At 50.4% G+C, this 17,101-nt stretch overlaps 1 protein-coding gene across 1 annotated transcript; it reads right to left on the bottom strand.

Annotated features, from left to right (window-relative positions):
* Nucleotides 1-9,332: 9,332 nt before the first annotated feature.
* On the bottom strand, nucleotides 9,333-15,109 carry FITM2 (fat storage inducing transmembrane protein 2). The gene is made up of 2 exons (XM_032350590.1): nucleotides 14,848-15,109; nucleotides 9,333-12,634 (listed from the first exon to the last, which is right to left on the bottom strand). Exons 1-2 carry the CDS (start codon nucleotides 15,018-15,020, stop codon nucleotides 12,019-12,021), a joined length of 789 nt encoding a protein of 262 aa, XP_032206481.1. The 5' UTR covers nucleotides 15,021-15,109; the 3' UTR covers nucleotides 9,333-12,018.
* Nucleotides 15,110-17,101: the final 1,992 nt, after the last annotated feature.

Genomic DNA, 17,101 nt, shown 5'->3' with positions numbered 1-17,101 from the left:
TCTGACCTTGGCCTACACCCACCTCACTTGGACACAGGGCTTCCCAGTTTATAAAGCATGCTCACAGCCATCTGCTCATGTTAACCTAGATGTGGTCCTCCCTGTGGTACACCCAGGGCACATGCCCCACGGTCCCTCAGAGGGAAAAATGGGCTAAGATGTCTAAAGAACATTAAACCAGGGATATAACTTGTAGAACATAAAGCACAGTTTATTGATTTTTGCAAAAATGTATAATAATTTACCTTTGTTTTGTTTTGTTCTGTTTTGTTTTGTTCATCAAGATGGAAAGAAAAAAAATAGCCAGGGCCCAGATAGGGCAAGCACAGAACATGACAGCAGAGTCACCATCTGGCGCTGTTCCCTCCTTGGGCTGGTCAAACATCCACGCAGACTCTCCACTCATAATTAAACTCCCCTCAAGAACAGAAACATCATGCTTCACCCCGATGGGGTTGACTGGTCTCCTGCTCTCACCCTCTCTCCAAAATGAGACTCAAAATGCCTCATCAATAACACCATTCTGGATGATGTTGGATTCTCTTCTTGTTCCTCTACTTCTAGAGGTCACAGGCACTCCTTGATAGATTATAACCTACAGATTAAAACATCAGTTCAGCCATCACTGGCATTCCTGATGCACAATGTATACACACATGATAAGCAAGGAAGGAAGTCCACAGAGCTGCCAGAGTCCTCATTTCTGTAACTGATCCCAAGGCCATTGTTGATATTGATCATTTCTCTCTTCCCCACTAGCTATTCTAGATTCTCTTTGTCCTCAACCAACAATTCGTGGTTGGGGTATTTTATCTGGTGAAAGGACTCAGACTTTGGTGGTCCTTTCGCTGCTGTGGTTTCCCATTACTCTTTTACTACTGGCCATGGAAATACTGTGGGGCATCCCGGAGAATCCTCAACTTCCTATACAGTGTCCCAGGCCACCATTGCAGAAGCAAGCCCACGTACCCTCGGTGATCAGGACCAATCCCCGTAGTCTGTAGAGGACCCTTTTTTGCCTCTAGTTTCAATGGTATGAGATCAAAATGGCTAAATGGCAACCTCAACTTCTAATTCAGCTGAGCCACTGATGTATTCCCCAACAAAAGCATTCCTTCCTTAGGAACCATAATCTCTACCCATCAAAGTGCAAAGATTCAGGGATGGGAAGTAGCATTTTTGTGAATGGGTTATTACGTGCAGGAGTGAGGGCTAGTCTTCCATTTGCACCTCAGCATTGCTGGATCTGTGTGTTCTGGGTGTGGGAGAAACAGCACCGTAGTCTGTGCAAAGTGTAGACTACATCCTGCAGGACATCACCCCCTGGTGATCCTGCCTGGTGCAGGAGGCCATTTCAATGCTCTAGAAGTCTGGCTGCTTCTAGATAACAGACCTAGTAAGACCAGAAGGTCCCATAGGTATAATTGTACTGCCACATTCTTCTGCTGTGATATCAACTCCTTGGCCAGAAGCAATGTTGTATGGAATACCAAGACTGGATCCAAGGTGTCCATGGGCGTGAAGGTCAAAGGCGGCAAATCCATACATAGAATACAAAATTTGTGCCCCTCCATCTGCCCCTTTTTGTATTTGAGCCCGTTGAGCAAGCACTAGGGTAGCTGGGGGAGGGAAGGGCTTATGTCTACAGAACAAGTCATGTCCGTCTATGTGTTGAGAGTCTCCTCTACAGTGAGTCCTTCTGGCGGGGATATCCGCAGAGAATACAGACATCCTCTCTCTCCGTGCCCCTTGTTACAGGTCCGGCCGCAGCCTCTCCCTCACAGGTCTCCTTGTTACCAATCTTCCGTTTGCATTCTTGAGCATCCAGCCAAACCAGCCACCCCATGAGTACGTGCAGATCCGCATTTCTGGACTTCTGTGTCCATCTCGATAGAGCGGACAACCACAGGCACTGCTTGAAGTCCTGTCTGCCAAGAGGTTTTCCTTCTCCGATGTCTCTGAGGCTGTCCCGTGGTGCTGCGGCCACCCACTCCCAGCTGGTACCAGGACGGAGGTTTTTCTTCTTCCATCATTGGATCCTAGGGAGTTCGTCACAGGGCCTTAGGTGTTGGGTGAGGGAGAGGTGACAGTGTGGCAGGAAGAGCTGGCAGAGTCTGAGCTATTTCACTTCCACCTGATAGAATGGGGCTGAACATACCTAGCTCTGCGGCTGAATGGATCCCACCCGGTTCAGGACACGCAGCTCAGGCTGCCTCGTCACTGGGTGTCTCATGGCTGTGTTCAGTTCTACCAGGGCCCAGGAGCAGACCAGAAACTAGTTTTCCAGTTGTAAACTGTTATTTGCAGACGAGCATGACTTTGTTCCGGGTGCTAGGAGTGTGCAGTGAGATCGTGCACTAGGGCTGGCGGGAGGCTCCACACACCATGTCTAAATCCCAGACTATTTAAACACTGTTGGGCCTGGAACATGAGGGCTTGGAACATGAGTCTCGACGGGCAGAGCACCTTGCACTGCAGCCCGAATCTGCTTTGGGAGCCGTCCAAACCCAGCAGTCTAGAGCTGACTCAGCGAACGGTCTGGAGCAGCCCACGCTGCTCTCAAATCCGAAGGGGGTCACCAACTGCACTGCTTCGATCTTAGCAGTAGGCGTAGCAACCTGTCTTTCACTTGCAGGGGACAGCCTGACATTTCCTAAACCCTGCGGCCCTACAAATTTCACCCCGGTTACAGGCCCTGAATGTCCCTGGGGTTTAGACCACACCCTATGGTGGGCACAGGTCTCGCCAAGGCATCTGGTGCACTCGTTATTTCCTGTTCACTGGGCACAGCCCGATGTCATCAGCGTTGTGCATCAGCGTTCTGTTATACAGATTAAAGGTCTCTACAGGTCAAGCTATGATGGAGAACAAAAAAGCTGACATAGCCCCATGTTAAGAACTGCTGCCGGGGCGCCTGGGCGGCTCAGTGGGTTAAAACCTCTGCCTTCAGCTCAGGTCAGGATCTCAGGGTCCTGGGATCGAGCCCCGTGTCGGGCTCTCTGCTCAGCAGAGAGCCTGCTTCCCCCTCTCTCTCTGCCTGCCTCTCTGCCTACGTGATCTCTCTCCCTGTCAAATAAATAAATAAAATCTTAAAAAAAAAAAAAAAAAAAAAGAACTGCTGCCCTGCCAACTGGAAGCAAATGGCTTTTGGCGGTCCTTACTAAACGACACAGAAAGCAACACTCCGGCCCAGAAGCTGAACTCAAAGACACACGCTGCATCGATTTGCTTTAGTGAAGAAACCACATCTGGAAACGCAGCGGTCTGAGTCACCACCCCATGGAGTTCAACAAAACATTCTCCAGGTCCTGTCCACTGTACAGTGTGGAAACTAGTCTAGTGTGTGGGCGCGGTGGCGAGTTCTAGGAGCCTTCCCTTCATCTATCCAAATAGCCCTTCTACCTAAATAGGGAGACAGGAATGCTGGGATGGGCTTAACACACAACTTTGGCCCAGGAGCTAAGTGGAGGCTTAGCCTGGATTACTGGGGACCGGAGAAGAGGGTGACTGACCAGCCGCAGGAGGCGGAGGTCTGTCTGGGGCTGCTGAGACTCTGAGGTGCCTGCCCATGGCAAAGACAGCCAAGCCAGTCTCAGTTTGGAGACAGGGAGGGTCCTCGGCTGTTACGAGAGCTGGCAGCTCTGCTTAGCACCTGCAGGGAGACTGATGCCCAGCCGAGCTGTGTCTCCACCCAATGCCTAACACATTCCAGCTTTTCCCAGGGCAGCTGGCTGGACGGCAAGGAAGTCAGGCCTGGAGAAGTGGGAATAAAGAAGGAGAAGGAGTATAGCAGGTGAGGAATGAAGAATTGCTACGGTGCATACCAAGCGGTTTTTAATAAGAGGGGAGAGACATCAAGGACTCCGGAGCGTGGGTGTTCAGTGTTCTCCCATTCGCGAGGTGAGTGGTAGAAACTGCCCCGGAATGTTTCAAGGACCTAGACTCCTTCCATGCTGTTGCCCCACCTTCCTCTGGGACATTGTTTTCATCCACAGGGCCCTTGATACCCTGGTTTTATCTGCTCGGAAGGGGAAGAGAGGATGGAAGGGCATGCGTCCAGTAGTTTAAGACCTACACTGGGCAGAGGGTCACGGAACGTCCACTCACATTCCATGGGTATGAATTTAATGGCTGGGAAATGCCATCTGGTTGGGCAGCCTATTGCTGAGGAAGGAGAGAGCAGAAGTTGGCGAACAGCTAGCAGCCTCTCACCCGAGGGATAACTGAATGAGGAGAGGCACAGGCAGACGGCTGGAGAAAATCAGACTCCAAGTCTGGACCGGAAGATGCCGTGAACCTCCACTCACTTATTCCACATATGGGGAAACTGAGGCCCTACATAGACTGGTGTCCGGTTGGGTCATGTCAGGCTCCCACTATGAGTGAGCTAGAGCCAAGAGTCCTTTCCCTGGTCCCATCCTGTGTCTTGGAACGCCAGGGAGAGAACCTAGGGAGGAGGACAGGAAGAGAGAACATGCAGACATTTGCTCAGAATCCGTCAGCTGCCGAACTTTCTGTGCAGTGCCATGGAGGGATGAAGGGATGAAGCTGATGTGGGGCTCTCAGCACCACCCCCTGCACTGTGGGAATGGGCTTCCCCGAATTTCCACCGTTCCACAGAAAGATCTGTGGTGGGGAGCACAGTTAAGGTCAGACTTTCTTCCGCTCACTGGCTTTTCACTACCAAAGGCACAGAATCACCTGTCCAGGTCACTCCAGCACATCCCCGAAGACCTGTCTGGTCGTCCCCCCGCAACCTGGGCCCATATTGGCTAAAGGCCTCAGTTTTCCCATCTCTAAAATGGAGCTGATGATACTGCTAGCTGCCATCCAGTAAACACTAACTATGCCTTAGGAAATTCACATGAATTATTCTTAACTCTGCAAAACATCGATTTTTGTGTTACAATGATGAAGAGACAGAGGCTCAGAGAGTTAACTACCCAAGGTACAAGGGGCAATTTGGGTTACTGGACTCTCTCACAGGATGCTACGTCCACAGCCCTTGCTGTGCGACTCGAGCAGGTCCCACTGTGCGCGGAGCTCGCTCCCTGTGCCATGGTGCCGGGCTGGCCCCTGCTACCACCTTGGAGCAGTGGAATGTTGGTGGAAGGATTGGACACAAGCAGAGGTTTTAATGTCCTGTTCTGTTTGTCTTAGCTTTTGTGCCCTGGTGATCATCACAAGAAAACCACGTCCCAGGTCGTTGCTGGCCTTTTCGTCTGGGCCCCAGAATGAAAGTAGAACGGACCTGAGCCCAGCTTGTGGCCTAGAACGGAGCTTATGTGTTCAGGCCGGCCCCTGTCTGTGACCTGTGAGCATCTGTGGTCAGAAGCCGTCATGTTGGGGGAGGTTTGTTACAAAGCATTATTACAGCAGTCATTGACTGATACAGTGGCAGAGCTGGGACTGGAAGCCAAAGACCCTAGAAACCAGAGGCCTTCCTGTTTTCTCCAGGACCAAGGTCACTGGGAATTACAGTTGAGATCCTATAATAAAAATGTCAGGTGTCAGATTAAAATATTCAGAACAAATGCTACTTGTTATTCATTGTATTCAATGTTGCATTTTCAAGAGTACATTGATGACGCTGAGTCATTTCAGGGTTGCTGGGGACGTGTAGGAGTCACAGTGCCCAGGCTTCTGAGACAGACATCGACTAGACAAAGGTAAATGTCTTCAGTAACGAGCAGCCCTCAAAGGGGCCTGATATTTTAAAACTTCTAAAATATCTTCCCATCCATGATTTCATTACACCAATCAAAGACTAGAGAGGTAGAAAAAAAAAGTATTATCCCCACCTCACAGATGAGTAATAAGCCCAGAGGGGCTAAGTGACTTGCCTAAGATCACCCAAACTGAGGCGTGGACAGGCAGGATTTGAACGGAGCCTGCTTGCTCCAATCCAAAGCTTCTAATAACTCTGGATCAGAGTTAGCCATTCACCCCTGCATTAGTCCCCAGGAGCATGGTAGTATCTGGCAGACATAGAGTGCTCAGGAAATGCAAGCAGAAGTCAAAAAGAGATGGAAAGAGGGGGCTGTGGGCAATGGAGGACAGCAGCCTGTTTGGGCAGGGCCCGAACAACTTTGCTCCAGAAACTTAGATGCTAATCAGGGGCTGCGCCCAGGCTTCTCTACCTATTGATCTCCCAAGCACTCAGCCCATCTCAGCCACACACACCCCAGGTGGCCACACCCTGGCAGAGAAGACAAGCCATGCAACAGGGCTCCCTGATAAGGCATCCAGCCCAGTTCCCCAAAATCAGCTGCCTGGATACCGGGGTGAGCCAGACTTTGGCTTGCCTGTGTGTGGACAGCGCCTCAAACGGGGAGACCTACTTTACCTTGCCCCCAAGCCCCCCAGATAAACAGAGAACACCTCTCTTGTTTTCCCTCAATCACCACCCCCCCAACTTGAAAGCAGGTGTTAGACTCAGAGACTCCATTCCCATGCTAGGTCACCGGCACAAGGCCTTCTACATTCATTAACTGTACATTTTAATTACTTCTGAGTTGATCAAAATGAAAACACTGACATGTACGGGGTTTCTCCTGGTTGTAAAGTAAGTCATGGTGACGATGGTGCAGGAGAGACTCTGTGCACTTGAACGCATTCGTCCAGAATTCCCACATATTAGGTCCTGGTCTAAGCACTTTGCAAGCATCAATTCACTTAATCCTCACAACAACCCTATGAGGTGGGTACTCCTATTATCTCCATTTTACAAATGAGGAAATTGAGGCCAGAGGTTAAGGAACTTGTTCAAGGTCACAAAGCCAATGTGGGTGTGAGTGTGTGTGTGTGTGTGTGTGCTTGAGCGCGTGTCAGAGCCAGAATTTGAACCCAGGCTGTCTGGCCGGAGGCCAGTCTCCTTCCTCCTTTGCTCCTCTAAGTGCTTTCTGCAAACCATCTCTGCCTGAGCTGTGGCTGGTCAGCGTAGGTGGGGGGCACACCCCGTGTTAGATGTTCAGCACAGTCTGGAGTTGCTCTACTCATCGCCTGCACCCAGCTAGATGAACCCCCGAAAGGCTCATGTCTCTGAATGAACACTGTGCCGGCCACAGTGCCTGGTTCCCCCGGTGCTCCTGGAATATGGGAGCCGTGAATGTTGAGGGAGGAAAGGTAGCAGCATCCTGACCCTCTGCTTCAGGAACAGGGGCTCAGACAGAGGTGATTGAGGCCACGCTGTAAGTTCTGGTCACCGGGCATCCAAGGGCCTCCACGCCAAATACTACAGCACTGATTCTTTTTTTTTTTTTTTTAATATTTTATTTATTTATTTGACAGAGAGAGATCACAAGTAGACAGAGAGGCAGGCAGAGAGGGAGGGAGGGAAGCAGGCTCCCTGCTGAGCAGGGAGCCCGATGTGGGCCTCGATCCCAGGACCCTGAGATCATGACCTGAGCCGAAGGCAGCGGCTTAACCCACTGAGCCACTCAGGTGCCCTACAGCACTGATTCTTTAGTAGTGAGGGCGTTATACTGTAGTGAGGGCATTATATTAACTGATTGGCATCAGTTAAACAAAACTTGACAACCTTTCACTATTACAAGGAGCTGCAAGGAAGTCTTTTGACTTGTTTGCCCACTTCCTCAGCCCGCAGTCCTAGGCTGGGATCATTGGGTCTGCACATTTTAAGTCTGGACACTACTAGGTTACTTTCTCAACACGCGGCCCCAATTTACCATCTCCTGTCTCCCCAGGCTACAAGAGTCCCTGCTTTCTGTGCTGTGTGTGTTCAACTTTAAAAACCCTTCAGGGACCGTATGAGGGGTTTCTGGGACAAGTTCTGAAGGTGCACAGGATTTCTCTTAACAGAACCTCCCTTCTCCTGGACAGGTGTCAGAAATGGCTTGGGTATTGAGACTTTTTTTTAAAAGCCTTCTGCAGCTCACCCCTCTGGGAATAAGGCTCAGCTCCCAACGTCCCACAAGTCCATTAAACACGTGCCGTCAGGACCGAGGTGCACTAGGCTACTAATGCAGACTAAAGGCGGGGGGAGGGGCGATAAGGAGCATGCAGAGGTACGTTCCTCCGTCACTCGCTAGAAAACCAGCTGCCACCTAGGCTCTGAGTAGGAGTTTCTTTTCATGTGGTTTCCTAAAATAGGAGTCGTAACCAGCTTGGGAAGCTTCGCCCAGCAGAACGGAGGAACAGACCAGAAGATTTGGTGAGATTACTCAGTCCACTGCTATCATTTATCAGATAAGGAAAGTGAGAGCCCGCGCTGGTGAGCGAGGAATTCAAAGGAACACGGGAAAGGAACAGAAGCAATGGCAGAATCCCGCTCGGAGCCAGGCGGCCTGACTTCTAGCTGGGAGCTCTTCCTATCAGAGCAGGGCCCGTCCATCACCTCTGCTGAGGGTCCTTCTTTAAGTCTAGCTTTCTTCATGCTCTGTTGCTCCTAAAAATGGGCAGAACGGCAGGTTTCTTGAAAAGGGAATGTCTGGATAAAAATCCCCATAGCATATCTGTGCTTTTGTGCATCCTGTTCTCCCCTCCTGGGGGTTCCCTTCTCTGCCTAACTGGTTATGTTTAGTGAAAACACCCCCTCACTCCCCAGGGCAGCCGCTTGTCCTCCACTCTCTGGTTGCAGGCCGTGACCTTGCCCCAGGGCTCAGAACACTGGACGGTGCTTACTGGCTCCTTTCATGTCTTCTCCACAAGATCTTCCATTCCTTGAGCGCACAGATGGATCAAATTCTCCCCAGCACACACCGTTAGCTCCAAGGGCACGGACTTTGGACCACCAACGCAGGCGGGGAGGGAGTTTATCCTACCCCATCAGCTCCTGGCTCCCCGTAGGAGTTTGGTGCCGCTGAAGGAAGTTTTGCAGTATGAGGAGCTTCTAATCCTGGAGCTGTGGCGCTTTCGACAGACACTGCCTGGTGGTGCCAAGCAGGTCAGGCTGACAAATGAGTGGGCACGAGAAGGCACAGAAAGCCCTCATATGTGTCCAGGTCTCCAGGGCACAGGGCATAGGGCACAGGGCACTCTCCCAGGTGACCTCATGGGAGTGAACTCTGTAACCACTCTCCAGCACAACTCCCGTGAGGCTCAGCTCTTCTCTTTCTGCCAGGAAAACTCCCCAATCTGCTCAATCCAGACCCCAGGATATGGCACAGAGGGAAGGAGTCACTCGAGTTAGGAAATATGTGACTGGGCATAAACCAAACTTAGCTTATAGGATGTGGGAGGAAATAAAAAGAGTAAACACCCTACACAGCGAGCAGCTCCCATAAGAACTACACCACTGTCCTCAGGTAGGCTGAGCTTCCCCGGTTCTGGGCTTCTTAAGGGTTTTAGAAAAGAACACACGAGACATGGAATGTGGAATTTCATTATCTCCAGTTTACTGAATTTGCTTGTTTACACACATGATCTGTGTGTGCATAACAGTGGCAAAAGCCATTCTCTAAATACAATCTGCTGCTCAGATGACGACAGAGGCACATGGAAAATGAGGCGTCAGTGAATGAACCTCAGCAAGTGAGGCAAAGCAAGCATGGCAGAGTTCTGGGGTCCCAGATGCCCTTAAAAGCTTCCTGTTCAGCACCTGGAGACAACAGACACTTTCCAGAAGATGATGCACGACTATTTCAATGGGAGACCCAGACCCCAAATGGTACTCAAAAGTAGATGCTTGTTTCCCTGCCTTCCCCGAGGAGCCAAGAAGTTTAAAGGCTTGCAGGGCAAAAAGGGAGACAAGGGATTTTCGTCTGCTGAGCACAGGTGCGGGGCATTTTACCTACATCCCTGCCCGTAATCCTCCTAGTTTCATCTCCTCCGTGGTCGAGATGTGGCCACGAAGCGGCGGTGCCAACACTGGAACCCACATCTTGGGTTTCCCGAAGCCCACACTCTCAGCTACGCCAGGCACTCTCACTCGGGGATACAGGGCATGTCCCCAGGAGAAAGGTGAGGGTGCTAAGACCGAACAGGAAGTGGTGAACGACCACTCGATACACGAGGGTCAGTCACGGACACTTTGCACAGAGTTAACTTAATGCTGAGCCTGAATTCCAACCGCGAAAGAGAAACGGCTGGAGATTTACATGCGGCCAATGAACATGTGGAGTCACCTAGTGCCTGCTGCCTTTTGGTGCTGAACACGAACTTAGGAGAGAGCCCACCCAACCCCTTCAACCAGCCTCTTCCACTCTCCATTCACAGACGGAAACTCCAGAGGGCAAAAAATTTCTAACGGGGCCTGTGACATCTGGCCAAGGCTCCTAGAGCAGCCCGGTGACACCTCTGGGATCTCAGCGCCAGTGTTTCTGCCACCTCTGGGTACAGTGGGTCACAACTCCCATTTTCATGGATACGAATTAACATGCAGCCGGATGGGATACCAGCTACAGGTTTTAAATACAACTTTATAGGAAAGACAGTTTACCCTGAAGATTTTCTGGGCCTCAAGCTCTTAACAATCTAAGCTTGAGTTAAGGCAGTCAAGTGTAGTGCTTGTCGGTTAATGCTATTATCAGGCTTAACTTGGGGGGAGAGGAGGATCATCAAGGAAGCTTCCAGAATGATTATACAAAGTGCAAGGGGCTGGGTACAGGACGCAGCCTGCAGGGACATGGGGGGTGGGAGGGTGTCCTGTCACAGAGCTGGAACCGCACCTTCGTGGGTGGAGGTGACAAGCCACAGAAGGACAAGGTCAGACATCGGGCAGTGTGCAATGGGGAAAGAAAAGATGGATTTCAAGGCCAGCTGAACAGGCCCAGGGTTGGTCTGGTGCTGGTACAAGTAGGAGGATGGGGCGAAAGTCACTCCGATATTTAATAAGGACATTTTTGCAAACAGGTTGGCTTCTTGCCATCAGAGGCAATGGAAGCATTTTCCTTCACTTCTGATTTATCCAAATCTCATCCAAAATGTAAAAGTCCCTTGGGCCAGAGCAGACTGATCGATGTACTTACTAACATGCTGTTTAGATTAACCGCCGATGCGTGGTCAGGAAAGTTTCAGTGCCAAGAATGTATTTTGCAAAATTACTCTGACTCAGCTTAAAATTCATTCAGTTGTCATGAAAACGTCTGCTTTCGGATTTTATTCTTTATAGAGAAAACAACCCCTGAAGTGAGGTGGAATTTAATACTATAAGCCAAGAGTTTTGATTATAAAAAGTAAATCAGTGTTCTAAAAAAAATAAAAAGCAAAAAACCCAAACAAACCTCAAAGCTATCTACACACGTACCAAAGGGCAGCATTGAAGTTCTGGGTTATTTTGGGGGGTTTTGTCAGCAAAAAACAAATGCCATAGTTGTTATTAAAAACAATAAAGCATTTGCTCAAAACTGTAGGAAAAAAAGGCAACCTTATTGCTCTAAAAACCAATACATAATAGACAATACACACAGAAAACTAGCAATGTTCATTACATAAATATTATCCAACACTCAGCCAGAGAGGCACTCCAGCAACACTCAGCCAGAGAGGCACTCCAGTGTCACTGTTTTGGTAGCTAATCACAAGTCAGTTGCAATATATAACATTTGGAGGATAAGCAAATATCTCCACCAGAGAGCGTCTTTCAGGCATTTGGCTGGTTTATAAAGAACCCTGCTGGAAATAAACGCTTATGCAAAACTGACCCGAGGGTAATACTGTTCAACCACAGCATTAACAATACCAGACTCCAGGACCAGGGAGAGAATGATGGCAGCAGAGAAGGGTCCCGAGGCCCGGGCCTCCCCTTCAGCCACACAACAGAGGCTTTCCTAGTTCTGTACTCTCACTGAGCGTTAGCCCTGCCCTCCAGGGACAAAAGGAACATTACAGATTAAGGTCAAGCCTTGCCAGGGACAAAAAGTGCCCGACTGGGAATGGCGGTGCTTGTGACAAGAAGTGTGGGGATTAAACTCAGTCCCCAGACTCCACCACCACTCACCAAAGCTTCCTGGTAAGCTTCCTCTTTGAAGTACAGTCAATAATTTAGTTAAATAACTAAGAAAAACAATGAAAAAATACATTAGCCATTGTCCTGCCATCACCCCTTTTGTTTCTCTTTTATTCCTTGTAACTGTCTCGCTTCAAATTCAAACTAGAGCTCTGGGGAGGCAGTCCTGGGGAAAAAGCCTTCAGATACCAAAATCCATAGGTCCCATACCAGCTCAGCAGACCAAACAGGGTGCCGAACACCTTCTGGCTCAAGTTGTGGAAGTAAACGGCTGTGCACAGAAACATACACACCCAGATGAAGGTCAGGCAGCCCAGGGCCACCACCAGGCTGGTGATGGCCGTGTGCAGGCAGTGGCTCCGGTCCGTCTTCACCTCGTGCAGCACGGCCATCTCCTCCACAATCATAAGGGCGCAGAAGGTCAGCAGGAAGGAGTGGCCTGAGATGTCAAAGCCATGCCAAAAGCCTCCTCCCCCGTGGCACTGCTGCTTATTCTGGTGCTCCTTTCTGACCCCCTCCAGGGAGGGCGACTGGTAGCAGCTGCCTGTGTAGTGTTCGATGTTAGAGAAGAGGGCTGTGCAGACATACCAGATGGCCGTGCCCACCAGCAGGGTACTCAGCCGCCGCAGGACCAGGCCGGCCTTGCCTGTCAGGTGGTAGTTGGTGAGGGCAATGAAAGGCAGGAGGAGACAGAAGGTCCAGGCCCAGGCCAGTTTGACAAAATACCTGGCAGAAGATGAAAGTGGAAGTGAAGACAGGGGACATGGCGGAGAGGAGACAAGGTCATGACTCGGGTCTCTAGACTCTCAAGGGAGGGGAAACAAGCAAAGTTGATAAAAAGCTACAGATAACAACTTCACTTACTAAATTTCAAATGGAATAACTCCTAAATCCTTATTATTATCCCCATTTTACAGATAAGAAAACTGAGGTATAGAAGTATCATGCCCAAAGTAGAGGTCCTAAGTGGTGGAGCTGGGATTCAAATCCCACAAAGCCTGTGATCTTAATCTGTGATCCAGGGCCTGGGAAAGTCGACACAGAGAACACTCATGGTGACCCTGGGAAGAAGGTCTCATTTGCTCCATTTCATAGAGAATGCAAGGCTCAGAAAAGTTCCGTAACTTGCCCAGTGTCACAATCACACTATCAGCGAGCCCAGAGTAAATCAAGGTTTGGCCAGCCCCAAAGTGCGTGTTTTTTCTACATCGTGGCTCCTTCCTCCATGGCAGCAATGATCTCAGAACAGTTTGAGTTCAAGCTAGAAGACCAGGTTCAAATCCTGACTCTGACTCAACCTGTTACCACACGTCTCCAGGCCTCAGTTTCCCCAGCTGTAAAATAGAGCTGAGAAGAACAAATGAGGTTTTGTTTTTTTTTTTTATAAAGATTTTGTTTATTTATTTGACAGACAGAGATCACAAGTAGGCAAAGAGGCAGGCAGAGAGAGAGGGAAGCAGGCTCCCTGCCGAGCAGAGAGCCCGATGCAGGGCCCGATCCCAGGACCCTGAGATCACGGCCCCAGCCAAAGGCAGAGGCATTAACCCACTGAGCCACCATCCAGGCACCCCAACAAATGAGTTTTAAAATCCCTCCCAGAGCCAACGATTCCGCTGTTCCCTCCAATTAACACAGAGGTTTGGAACAAAATGTCAGAATCCATGGTCATGGTTACCCACAAACAACAGGGGCTTGTCTGCCAGGCCACTTGGCTCCCAGCCCACCCGGGGTAAATAAAGCAGCAGTAGATAAAGCAGTAGATAAAGCAGCAGCTGCCTGTCTGCCTCCCCTCCTTCGTCAAAGGTGGCTGACCTGGGGACCAGCCATGGGAAACACACATGCAAGAGGCTTGGGGCTACAACCACACTCATCACCATCTATTCTTAGCCCAGCCACCACCGATGGGTGAGGAAGGAAGGGGGGGGCCAAGGACAGGATGACTTTTTCCTGGGTTCCCAGGGCCACTCAGTCACCACCCAACAGCCTGTCATTCACATCTTCCCCGGGAACTGACATGCATGATCTGTCCCTGCTGGGGAGAGAAACCAGGGTTTTAAGTAGATAACCAAAGTTGGGCTGATTTTTTGGGGAGATCTTGCTGACACTCTAGTTCTAAAGAATCTAAGCTCACTTCAAGGCAGAAGTTTTATCCTTCAGATAAAATTTTACTACTTTACTACTGCAAGTGTTTTTGTGCAAAACCCTTGAAATCCAGGAGTTAAAAACAATAAAGAAAAAAGGCGCGAGTGGGTGGAGTTAAGGAGGTGTCTCAAAGAGCACAACCGGGCTTGCTTCCCTGGGCCACTGCCACGAACTTTGAGTGGCTGAGAAGGTCCAAGGAGATCCAGGGTAAAGGTCAGAGGCTGGAGGACTCCGCTCCCCGGGGGCTATCTCGGAGCGGGGGTCCCATCATAGGCGGGGGGGAGGCTCGCAAAGGTCAGGGGGTGTCAGGGCGAGACGGCACAGGTGGTGACGGGATTCTGTCACAAGCCGGGGATAGGGGCGAGGTGGGCATGGGGTCGGACTCCGCGCGGGGTCTGACGCAGACAGGCAGGAGGAAGGTGGCATCTCCAAGCAGGTCCGGGGCTTACTCCTAACTCCAAGGGGAGGTGGGGGGCGCCGCGACAGAGGTTAATTCAACGCCCCATCCCCACCCCCCCGAGCCCCGCACGCGCGCGCGCAACACACACAGCCCTGCCCGGCACTCCCTGCCCAGTCAACTCAAGCCGGCTCGTCTGGGCGTGCAGACATCAACTGCTAGTGACACAGCCATTCGGGGTTCCTCGGGCGCGACACGCGTGCAGATGCAGCTGTCACAATGAAGAGGGCCTCCCGGTCCCATGGCTCGTCCATCAGGGCAGCTAAGCCCCTGCTCTATGGACGAGACGACGGGGGGGTCGGCTAGGGCAGGGACAGGAGAGGACCCGGGGCGTACTCACACGTTGAAGACGTTGCGCTTGTTGCTGAGGTAGCTCTCGGGCAGCGGGGAGAGCTCCTTGAGGAGGGAGCCCGCCAGCATGCCGGCCGCCAGCGCCCAGGGCAGGTAGCGCCGCACGGCCGCGTGCACCAGCGTTCCCCGGAGGAGCCTCGCGCAGCACTCCAGACGCTCCATGCCCGACCTCGTCGGCCACCGTCCGCCTCCCCGAATCCTCTCGGCCACCGTCGTGCCCTGCGCTCGGAAGAAGCCGCGGCGTCCCTTTGGACGCATGCGCGCCGCCCGCGAGCCCCACCCCTCCCGGAGCGCCCGCGCTCGCGCTCCCCCTCCCGGCCACTGGCGGCCTCTGCAGCGCGTCCACTCCCGAACGCCGGCCCTCTTCTCCTTGCAGTCCCGCCGCCAGGCGGCAGGCGAGGAGTCTTGTTCTGGGTCTGGGGAGAAGCTCTCGGGGGAGTATTTGCTGGAGATGGGGAAGGGTAAATGCAGTGCTGTGGGAATTAGAGAAGCGGTCATAGCACCATTTAGTCTCTCCTAAAAGCTTGGAGACACCGCCTCCATCCGCGCCTTAGTTTTCTCCTCTGTAAAATGGGGAGACAGGAGGAGCTCAACCCTTCGCAAGAGTTAGCGAATGAACCCGAGGTCATCAGGGTGATCCAGGTATAGGGAGATGAGATTTAATTTTATTAGAAAAGAAGTGCACAAAATAATCACTCAATTTAAATGTTTAGTTATTAGATTTTTAAAGAAAGCTTTTAAAACAACTATTGTCCTGAGTGAAAATGCTGGACTCTGGGGGTTAGGATCAGATAACGGTGTGGTGACTCAGTCACTCGGTTTATCACAGAGCTAAACCCTCTGACCCCCCCCCCCCCCATCGTGGCTGGGTTCCTAACTCAGTGTTTCCCAAATTTCAGGCTCCTCACCTCCCCCTCCCCGCATTGTATCAGTCTCATAGGACTGCCATAACAAATTACTACAAACTTCTTTTTAAATTTCATTTATTTATTTATTTATTTATTTATAAAGATTTTATTTACTTGAGAGAGCGAGGGCATGAGCAAGAGGGAGAGAGAGGGAGAAGCAGACTTCCTGCTGAGCAGGGAGCCTGAAGCAGGGCTCTACCCCAGGCCCCTGAGATCATGACTCCGGGTGGACTGAGCCGCCCAGGTGTCTCTAATGTTCTTTTTTAAAATTTTTATTTATTTATTTATTTGAGAGAAAGGGACAGAGATAGCAAGAGAGCATAGGTGGGAAGGAGAGGGAGAAGCCAGCTCCCCACTGAGCAGGGAGCTGGGTGTGGGGCTTGATTATGTCCTGAGATCATGACCTGAGCTGAAGGCAGCTGCTTAACCGACTGAGCCACCCAGGAGCCCCGGCTACTTTTTGGCTTAGAACACCAGATATTTATTTTTTCACTGTTCTGGAAGCCAGAAATCCCAAGGGATTGGCAGGATCAGTTCCTTCTAGAGGCTCTGGAGACACTCCTGCCCATGCCTCTCTCCCCACTTCTGGTGCCTGTGGGCAATTTTTGGTGGTTTTTGGCTTGTAACTTTATAGCTCGGGTCTCTGCCTCCAACAGCAGCACGTGGTCTTCTCCCCTCTGTGTGTCTTTCTCCTTCTGTCTCTTATCAGGACAATAGTCCTTGGATTTCGGATCTACCCTAAATCCAGAATTATCTTGAGACAATCCTTAGTTATGTCAGCAAAGACCCTATTTCCAAATAAGGTCGCATTCCCAGGTTCCAGGGGTTAAGACACATCTTTTTAGAGGTCACTCTTCAAGCCATTATAAACACCTTAACTGATTGTTCTATGTCCATACACCACCAAATACTATTATTTACTTAAAGCTTTTCTTTAAACAGCACATGCTTCAAACTTAAATACCTCCCAAACAGCCTCTCAAGCCAAAAATATCCTTGAAATCATGGATTCTGTGTGCCAGTTGTATTTATTCTATTACAAATAAAACATTTATATTGAAATATTCATCATCACCAGCCGCCTAAAATAATTTCACGCACTTAAATCAAGGATAGCTACCAAACTTCGGGGAACACTGGCCTGATTTATGCCTAGAATGGGCTGATGTTTAAAGTCTCTCGTGCAGAGAATTAATAAGCTAATGAGAATAAAAGCATTAATCCCTTAACCACCTCAAGATGATCTTCATATCTGTTAATTTGTATTTACCTAATCAGGGTTCTTCCATAGCAAGATGCCTCTGGGCCCTCAAAAAGTTACATTTAAAAAAGAAA

This window comes from Mustela erminea, chromosome 7 (genome assembly GCF_009829155.1).
Source record: "Mustela erminea isolate mMusErm1 chromosome 7, mMusErm1.Pri, whole genome shotgun sequence".
Taxonomy (NCBI): Eukaryota; Metazoa; Chordata; class Mammalia; order Carnivora; family Mustelidae; genus Mustela; species Mustela erminea.
The sequence above is the reverse complement of the archived record's forward strand: the minus strand, read 5'-3'. Positions and strand labels throughout refer to the sequence as shown.

Bases quoted from the DNA above. Each gene is read 5' to 3' on its own strand.
- FITM2 (XM_032350590.1), bottom strand. From the start codon at position 15,020: ATGGAGCGTCTGGAGTGCTGCGCGAGGCTCCTCCGGGGAACGCTGGTG. The intron at 12,635-14,847 runs GTGAGTACGCCC...ATCTTCTGCCAG, and splicing joins AAGCGCAACGTCTTCAACGT to GTATTTTGTCAAACTGGCCT.